At 43.5% G+C, this 10000-nt stretch overlaps 1 protein-coding gene across 2 annotated transcripts in view; it reads right to left on the reverse strand.

The window, feature by feature from the left end:
• Positions 1 to 1577: 1577 nt before the first annotated feature.
• LOC138966580 (uncharacterized) overlaps positions 1578 to 10000 on the reverse strand; it is a 10910-nt gene continuing 2487 nt past the window's right edge. For both annotated transcript variants that reach the window (XM_070338862.1, XM_070338863.1), the window contains exons 3-7: positions 8830 to 9102; positions 8067 to 8266; positions 6241 to 6403; positions 3946 to 4101; positions 1578 to 3507 (exon numbers count right to left, since the gene is read on the reverse strand). In XM_070338862.1, the coding sequence (XP_070194963.1) occupies positions 2455 to 3507; positions 3946 to 4101; positions 6241 to 6403; positions 8067 to 8266; positions 8830 to 9102 (1845 nt within the window). In that variant the 3' untranslated portion in view covers positions 1578 to 2454. The remainder of the gene's footprint in view (positions 3508 to 3945; positions 4102 to 6240; positions 6404 to 8066; positions 8267 to 8829; positions 9103 to 10000) is intronic.

Raw genomic sequence — 10000 nt, forward strand, 5'->3', positions numbered from 1 at the left:
TACCCTGTCATGCCTCTGCACGGCGAAGGTTCCCCTGCTTGAAAAGAAGTGGAGGCTCTCAGAGACATCGTGATGGACCTGGACGGGAACCGCAAATACATCAACAAGATCCCCCTTGCCATGAACTCCACCTTCGAAGAACTGATCAGCGCGGAGCCCAAGGTGATGCTGATGAGTTCCGCGGAGAGCGAGGGGGCTGGGTTCCACCACCACGTCGTCTACATCTCACCCCACAAGCTCCTGCAGCTGAAGGACAACAAGGAGGTTACCATCCGGAGCCTGCCGGAACACGAGGACAACCACTCGCACGAGCTGATCCTCAAGATTGTCAAGGGCGACTACAAGATCCTAAAGTGCGATGGCTGGTTTAGATGCGAGCACGACCATGGCAAGTTCCTCGTTGACTCCCAGAATCCGGAAATCATGTAGGTCGTTTTTGATGACTTACCCAAGGAAGGCGAATCGCTTTGGGTTGCATTCCAGAATTGTTCCAGGCCTGGGTACAACGCTTCAATATGCCTTCAGACCATCAGTTTTACCAAGTTGCTGTATCGCCTTCAGACCATCAGTTTTACCAAGTTGCTGTTTCCTTAAACGAAGAAGTTGTTTTGTTTTTTTAAATATATAAATATGTTGTTTGGAAGCTGTACGTTGTTCACAGTCTCAAATACGTGTTTTTGTCTCTTACAACTTTATTGTCCGTGTCTTTTTGCAATGACATATCTTTCTTAAGACACCGTGCGGTTTTCATGTTGAAGTATACTGAGGTAATTAATGCTTAGCTTTTGAAAATAATTACACCGGAGAAATTACTTATTATATACTTTACATTAGTTATAATAATGCAGAGGCACCTATCACTATCTATCTTGGAACAAATGTACCCGATTGAACTGTGTTTTCGCGTAGCTGCATTGCCTGCGAGCCTTTTGTGCTATGTACAGATTTAAACGTGATAGCCATCTTGACGGATTTTTTGTGTGTGACAAATAGTGCAACAAAAAAGGAAAATAAATGTCTAGTAATTGCCGTTCCGACCTTTTACAGATTTTTTCTTTTCTGGAAAAGTGATTTACGCTGATGTTGTAATGCAGTCAGGCCGTCCACAAGTAAATGGGACACTATCAGAATATTACGTGAAAGCATTGTTTTGTGTGTGTGTGTGTGTGTGTGTGTGTGTGTGTGTGTGTGTGTGTGTGTGTGTGTGTGTGTGTATGTGTGTGTGGGTGTGTGTATGTATGTAAGTGTGTATGTGTGTGTGTGTATGTGTGTGTGTAAGTGTGTGTGTGTGTGTGTGTGTGTGTGTATGTGTGTGGATGTGTGCGTGTGTGTGTGTGTGGATGCGTGTGATATTGTGTGTGTGTGTGTGTGTGTGTGTGTGTGTGTGTGTGTGTGTGTGTGCTGTGAGCAAGTAAACTTGACGTAAGCATAAAGAACCAACAAAAGATTAAAAAAAAATGAAACACAAACATGCAGACAAACAGGCACGCACACACACACACACACACACACACACACACACACACACACACACACACACACACACACACACGCCCACACACACACATAAGTGCAAGTTATTATTTTGTTAGCCTGATTCTTTTTTTTTATATAGATTCGAAAGCCGTTTAAAAGATAGGTACAACAATCACAAAAATGTGAAAAAATATATTCATCAAAAATACGCATATTAGAGCCACGATTTGCTGCACATTGCTTGCAGTGAACGCTTAGCAAGCGTGCTTTCCTATATGTGACCCTCCACCACGAAATGAGTCGCATGTCACCTCGCGCGGTTCTGCGCTAGGCTTAATGTAAGTCCGGGGGGTGTATGGTAACAGTGTGAGGGTCATCTTAGTCACAGGCTTATAACTCAAACAGTTTTCGCTCTTTTCTAAAACGGTTTTCACCACTGGATAGAGCATAACAAACTCTTTAGGAAAATGTAAAAATATGAAAATCATGCAAAGGTGACATGCGACTCATTTCGTGGTGGAGGGTCACATATCGAGTGACCTCTAGCCAAACCTGGGTGACCCCAGTCAAAACTTGTTGTCGTCAATGCTAACCAGCGATCACTGCCGCAACGAACCGTGAATCTGATGATTATCTTTCAAAGAAAAGGGTACCATATCGAGCGCACATTGCATACCAAACACATCAGAGTTAAACATTAATTGTTCGTCGCGATGGCAGGTCTAAGCCGGTTGACAGCGTGCTGTCGCTTTGCCTCAATTCCTTAATATTTAAATTAGTATCTATTATATGTGATATTTACCATATCAGTTAAATCAATACAGTCTTTAGATAATTTTCTGCTCATCTTGCCTGGCTGCAATCCTGTCACCTGGCCTCGCTTTGACTACCTTGCCTCAGTGTGTGTGGTGCTTCTCTGTTAACCTGCCTGGTAATCCTGACAGAGTTATTTCCGGAAAACGTCTGCTAACAAACATATTAGAACTCCGGCTCTAAGAACACGGAGTGTCCGTCAAAGCATCTGTACCTTTCGTCACACTGAGTGATTCTGAACTTGCCCGTCGTTTCATCGAAGTCCACCGTGACAGCGTGCGAGTGACCGTTCTCCATAGAGGTGACGAGGTCAAGGCTCCGGCTTTTCATGGTCAGTTGCTTGTACTCCATCACGGAAAGAGAGAGTGTGTGGTCGTGTAAACCCACCGGTTCTGGGTTGGACTCTGAGAGACGGAGAACAACTTTATCGTCTTCCTCCTCCTGCTCCAGGGTGGCTGGGTCGGCTGGGGCGAAGGGTGGAACGCTCTTGAAGTACTTCTTGTACTTGTTCATGTTCATCACAACTTCCCGCAGCGCTTCAAGTTCTTTCCAGATAGGAGAGCCTTCCGCGTACACCGGCATGATGGGGTAGCGGGTACGCAGGACACCCAGGCCTTGGATCTCGGGTAGGAAGATACGGACACCGGACGCTTTGACCAGTCTGACGCCGCCCTTGCGGTCCAGAACTCCTACGCTACCACGGGTAGTGTCCGCGGCGTCTGAGCCAACCTCCTTGCCGTCGAAGAACTCTGCGGGAGTGATGTAGTAGCACTTGCTGTGGGTACCGTTATAGGCTTTGTCCGATGTCCTGCCCCCGTGTCTTCCGTCGGCCTTGACGGACTCAGCCAGTGAGGTCTTGGCATCTCCTTTGTACTTGATGTTGAAAGGATTCCACTTGTTCAGCGGTGTCAGCCAAATAATCTCCAAGGGAATAGCGTAGGAGAACCTCTTAACAACGGTGGTGCAGTCTCGGTTTTGGAGCTTACGCGGGTGAAGGCATTGTTCATAGGTGACTGGAGCTACATGGTCCTGTGTGGTTTCGGCCATAAAGAGGTTGCGGTCAGCAAAGCCGCGTCGGGAGGTTTCCTGTCCGTTGGCGCCCGTCTCTTCCGTCTTGTACCAGCGGTGGTAGAAGGCTGTGTTGAGAGGCTTGTTGGTGAAGACGTCCATCTTCCTCAGACCGTACACTTCGTCCTTGATCCTGGCCATGTAGTTGTCCTGCATAGAGAGCAGGGCAAAACAAACAAAGAAGGTTTAACGTTGTGTCATGGAATACGTTTACTTCTTTATCTTACTATCACTTTCCTTTGTGAAGCTAGGTCTGAAATTGTTTGGAGAAATTGCACCGGTCAAGAAGTTAAATTTAGTTCAAAGAAACATAAAGGGTTTCTCTGTACTTGACGACCGAATTTGGACAGTTGGTACTTGTGTACTTTTGAATTGTGTAAGTTTATTTTGCTTGAAGTATTAGCTTTTCCTCATTTCTCCACAGTCAACTGTACAGTGGTTGTACCAGTGAAACTTTGAAATATGGATTCCTTACTTACTATATCAAGCTGTCCTTTAAAAGGGACGACGTGTAACTGACACTTTTCATTTCTTGTGGTTTCTTTTCAAAGAAAAGCGCACACAAACAAAACAATAAAACTGCTTGACCTTGCCGGGGATCTCTCTCATTATCTTGTCCAGCAAATCCCACTTGACCTCCCTGTCGCCATCGTCAGGGTTGAGGGAGAACCTGGCTCCACGCTTGTTGGCGTACGCGTCGTACGTGCTCCCTGTCAGGATGCGAGTCGGGAGCATGTCCACCGGCTAGAAGATCACACGATTAAAAGGTCACACGATTATGAAATGGAATGATAAAATAAATAGGTCACACGATTAGAAGATCACTAGATTCCAAGATCACAGGATTAAATGATCAGTAGAGTCCAAGATCACAGGATTAAAATGTCACACGATTACAAGATCGAAGGATAAATAGTTCACACGATTACAAGATCACAAGATTACAAGATCATAGGACTAAAAAGGCCACACGATCATAAGATCCCAAGATCATAAGATCACACGATCATAAGATCCCACGATCATAATATCACACGATTACAAGAACACAGGATTAAAAGGTCACACTATTAAAACATCACAAGATCACAAGAACACAAAATTAAAAGGTCACAAGATTATAAGATCACAAGATTACTACACTACTTGTCATAAAAAAGTACACACATACATTTAGCTGTAGATCTTTGTGATGCGGCGAGTTATATTAAAACCAAGTAGCCTATATTGCCAGAAAGGTAATTTATGCCCCTACAGTACGAAATAAAGAGTTTCATTTTTCATTAATTACATTTAGTCAAGTTTTGACTAAATGTTTTAACATAGAGGGGGAATCGAGACGAGGGTCGTGGTGTATGTGTGTGTGAGTGTGTGTGTGTGTGTGTGTGTGTGTGTGTGTGTGTGTGTGTGTGTGTGTGTGTGTGTGTGTGTGTGTATGTGTGTGTGTGTGTGTGTGTGTGTGTGCCTGTGCGTGTGTGTGTGTGTGTGTAGAGCGATTCAGACCAAACTACTGGACCGATCTTTATGAAATGTTACATGAGAATTCCTGGGAATGATATCCCCGGACGTTTTTTTGTTTTTTTCGATAAATACCTTTGATGACGTCATATCCGGCTTTTTGTAAAAGTTGAGGCGGCACTGTCACACCCTCATTTTTTAATCAAATTGATTGAAATGTTTGTAAAGCAATCTTCGACGAAGGCCGGACTTCGGTATTGCATTTCAGCTTGGTGGCTTAAAAATTAATTAATGACTTTGGTCATTAAAAATCTGAAAATTGTAATAAATTTTTTTTAATATAAAACGATCCAAATTTACGTTCATCTTATTCTACATCATTTCCTGATTCCAAAAACATATAAATATGTTATATTTGGATTAAAAACAAGCTCTAAAAATTAAAAATATAAAAATTATGATCAAAATTAAATTTCCGAAATCGATTTAAAAACAATTTCATCTTATTCCTTGTCGGTTCCTGATTCAAAAAACATATAGATATGATATGTTTGGATTAAAAACACGCTCAGAAAGTTAAAACGAAGAGAGGTACAGAAAAGCGTGCTATGCAGCACAGCGAAACCACTACCGCGCTGAACAGGCTCGTCAGTTTCACTCCGTTATGCACAAGCGGCGGACTACGGTCATTGTGAAAAAATGCAGTGCGTTCAGTTTCATTCTGTGAGTTCCACAGCTTGACTAAATGTAGTAATTTCGCCTTACGCGACTTGTTAGTGTTTATGCAGTGTACCGGAGACCTAGGACACACCCCAAAATCAAATTCGCAAAAGCAAATTTGCAGACACTAAAATACACAAAAAATCTAAACAAGCAAGAGTGATCTCAAATTGAAGAACAACTCATTATCTACCCATACTAATTGATTTGGTTCAGCTGCTGTGCCTAGCAGTGTTGTTTTGCCATTTTGAAGAATACAGGTGCCAGCCTCGTCAGAAGCCGTAAAAGGCCTGTTATGGCGTCATTTCTTGTGGGCTATGTGGGTAAAAAAACCTGTTGTTTTTTAATGGCTCATTGTGTTGCTTTTACATTTGACATGAGTATTGATAACACAATTGCCTAAGAGTGTGTACAATATCATGGCGTTTTGATGAGTTTGTTGGACAAACTGGAAATTTAAAGATTACAAGATCATAAGATAACTAGATTACAAGATTGCAAGAACACACGATTACAGGATTCCAAGACTAAGAGATCAAGACTACAAGATTTCAAGATGGCGTCAAGGATAACCTTCAATTTTCATAAGCACTTGTATGGCCACTTCGACATATGTCATAATGTAAAAAACACAAAAAAACCCACGATAGCAATAACCCTTTGACATGAACCATGATGATCGCACACACACACACTTGGACTCACTTTGAAATCAGTGAGCTTGATGTGGGTTTTGATGGGATGGCAGAGGATGCGATAGTTCCACTGGGCGAACACAGGGCTGCCGTCCTCGGTGACGTTCATGATGGTGTTCGGCAGGTACGCGTAGTTCTCGAAGGTGTTCTTGTCGCCCGTGTAGGACGTGAACCTGCACAATGTGGACAAGATTGAGGGGAAGATGTCGTAGCTACAGAGCATGAGGTTGGTCTTTTGATGCTTGTCCTGGCGGGTGTCTGTGCTAGTACGTTTATAATTACTGCAAAGTGACAATAGCAGGCTTTGGCTTTGAAACGGGCACGCAAATCGTCTTCGCGTCGTCCTGTTACATTTCAAATTTTGATATTCCTCTCCCCCCCCCCCCCCATTGGTAATTACTGCAAGGTGAAAGTAAATTAGCAGGCTTTGGCTTTGAAAAGGGCACGCAAATCGTCTTCGCGTCGACCTCTTACATTTCAATGTTTGATACTCCTCTCCCCCCCCCCCATTTATAATTACTGCAAGGTGAAAATAAAAATAGCAGGCTTTGGATTTGAAAAGGGCACGCAAATCGTCTTCGCGTCGTCCTGTTACATTTCAATGTAAGATAGCCATCCCACCCCCTCCCCCACCCCTATTTATAATTATTGCAAGGTGAAAGGAACATAGCAGGCTTTGGCTTTGAAAAGGGCACGCAAATCGTCTTCGCGTCGACCTCTTACATTTCAAGGTTTGATACCACTCTTCCCCCCCACCCCCCTCCAACAAAATGCATTTTAGTTACCTCGAACGAAAGGCTCAATCAAAATGTGCTATGGTAATGCTGATGATGATGACCAATGATGATGATGACTGATGATGATGATGATGATGATGATGATGATAACGATGATGATGATAACGATGATGATGCTGCTGCTGCTGCTGCTGCTGATGATGATGATAACGATGATAATGATGCTACTGCTGCTGCTGCTGCTGATGATGATAAGGACAATGAAGACGACGGGGAGGAGGCTAATTGAGATGCTGCTGCTGCTGCTGTTGATGGTGATGGTGATACTCGCGATGACTTTACCTTTGCTATTCTGTTAGAGGCTTAACACCTGCACATCTTTCAATGTTGGACACTCTATCCGTCTTGCAACCCAAAGCGCACAACGCGTGTTTCACCTTTTCGCTTGTTTTTACACATGGAAACGCCCGTGGCACTCAATCATATCTTTCATATACCCAAAGTGATCTTTTCTCAAAACCCTCCCCGGATAAATGCTTCGATGCGCTGATGCGCTGCTGACTCCTGTCAAAGGAGCGTCAGTCTCCTACTGCGGATTTTCGCATCCATTCAACACCTCGTCTAAGTCGCTTCTCTCACATTCTATACACCGGATAAATCATATTCTTCAAGCTTCTTCGACGCTCAGTGTTAGAAGGTAACCCGTCTCTCATGTCTATGCCAAATGATTGCCATATTTTGTGCCCTTGTTTTGAATTTCCAGAACGGAACGGATATAACAAATCCCTACACTCGGAGATTTACCAAAGATGAACAGCCTGTGCGGAGGAGACATTTTACACATTAATTTCATGAATGACACCTGCGAAATTAATTAATTCGACAACAAATCCCCACTTTCTTAAGGTAGCAGACATGCCGACGATCTTATGTAATTGTATGTGTTCAAAAGGGAGGAGACACCGTTCCTGACGTATTCCAGTACTGTTTGTCCAGGTTAAGAACTGAGATTGCAATAACACACAAAAATCAACAATAACAACAACAACAAAACACCACCAAATCACGTATTGGTCAAGACTAATTTCACTCTTCAAACCTGATATTTTCTTGTAGCTCTTTCCAGCTGAACGCCTCGATGCGATGACGGTCACTGTCGAAAGGTTCGTCCATGGCTGTGACGTCAGTGGACCAAGCGCCCTCCAGGTAGCACAGGATGGGTTTGAAGTACTTCCGGTAGTCTCTCTGGGAACGATCCCTGTTCTGCCATGCTTGGAACCATTGACGCATTTCGATGATCTAGGGATGAACAATATTTTTACAGACACCAACAAGGGAGAATTCTGTTTGCGACAGGAAAACTTAAATCAGAAACGTTCATCGGATTCAAACAACACGAAAAACGTGCACACAACAACAACAACCCAACAACAGCAACAACAAACACCAAACAAACAACAACAACAAAAACATAACAAAACCACAACCTCGAATCCACTTTACCACAATCATTGCCTGAAATTAAAATAGATAAATAACTGAAACGTAACTGAAATAAACTGCGCGCATGCTCACACGAACGAAAACACGAATGAACAAACGAACGCGCAAACACACGAAAAACAAAAACAGAAGAAGAAGAAAAAAGAAAAAAAGAAGAAGAAAAAGAAGACCTCCGCCGCCAACAACAACAACAACAACAACAACAACAACAACAACAACAACAACAACAACAACAACAACAACGACGACGACACGACTACGGACGGAAACAACAACAAAACCAACCCTTCCCTCCCCCTTCATCCGCGACTCCCCCACCCAAACCTTTTGACCTGTCCGTGTTTTCCCCACGTACACACCTTCAAGTCCAAATTTTTAAAAGCTTCAACCTCAGGGGGAACTTCAGGGAAGGGGATGTCCTCCGTGACGTGGTACGCTCCGCTCGTCGTAGAAGGCATCACCAGCTTGTAGTCGTTGTGGCGTGTCCGGAACTCGATGCCGTTGAGCACAGCGATGAACTCGCCCATGCCGCTGGTGCGTAACAGGTCGCTGTGGTCATGCATGGATGCCATAGCACGCTCTGCGAAGGCGGCGGTGTAGAAGGGTTTGGTGCCGTCGCGGCCTACCCGAATCTGCGTTGCGAGAGAGAACATTATTTTCGTTTTTCATTTTTGTTACTTTTTATTTGCTTTGCCCATTTTCCCGTTCAACTCGATGGAAAATAAGCAGCAACAAGACTCGTGCTATCACTGTGTTTGTGCGTGTAAAGGGGTAATCAGCCACTTGCATTTCTGTTGGAATGACCGAGGTCTTTAACGTGCCACAGGGTGACACGAGGGTGGGACATGGTTACCGTCTCTGAGTCTGCATATATAGTTGACCTGTGCCCGTCCCGGCCTGGATTTAAACCCGCGACCTAAGGATCGCCAGGCAAACACTCTACCGACTGAGCTACCAGGACCCCTGTCTCTCTTTTATTTGCTTTCACATAATGCTTTAACACGTCAACAGTAAAAGCTAGCAACATAACGATAGGCTTATCTCTTGTTTTTGAAGGTTAATTACCCAAGTCTTTAGCTTTTGAGCAGTGGACATATCTCTGTATGTAATGTTATTGATTTAGAATGTTCTTGACATAAAACGTATGCCGTTTGTTTGATTGTGTAATGATTTCTGCAACTGTTTTCATTCAATTACTTAGATCACAGAATGTATCAGAGTGAGATAGTTTGGTCAGAGTTTATTTAGTTGTACTTTCCAGTAAACAGTTTAATAAAAGTCACAATATAAAATGGAAAGAAACATGAAAAACGCAAATATAATCTGAGGGCTATCACGTTTTTGCATACATCAGAATTTGCAGTCACCTTCACGGGTCGGTTAAAATGGACGGACAGACAAACGTATAGACATCGATATACAGACGGCACAATCACGTGGGCATATCCGAAATTACCCTCCGTAACTAATCAATTCTTGTCACCATCACCCAACAAACACACAGACCAGAGTGATTAACCCAACACAACA

This window comes from Littorina saxatilis, linkage group LG5, assembly GCF_037325665.1.
Source record: "Littorina saxatilis isolate snail1 linkage group LG5, US_GU_Lsax_2.0, whole genome shotgun sequence".
Classification (NCBI taxonomy): Eukaryota; Metazoa; Mollusca; class Gastropoda; order Littorinimorpha; family Littorinidae; genus Littorina; species Littorina saxatilis.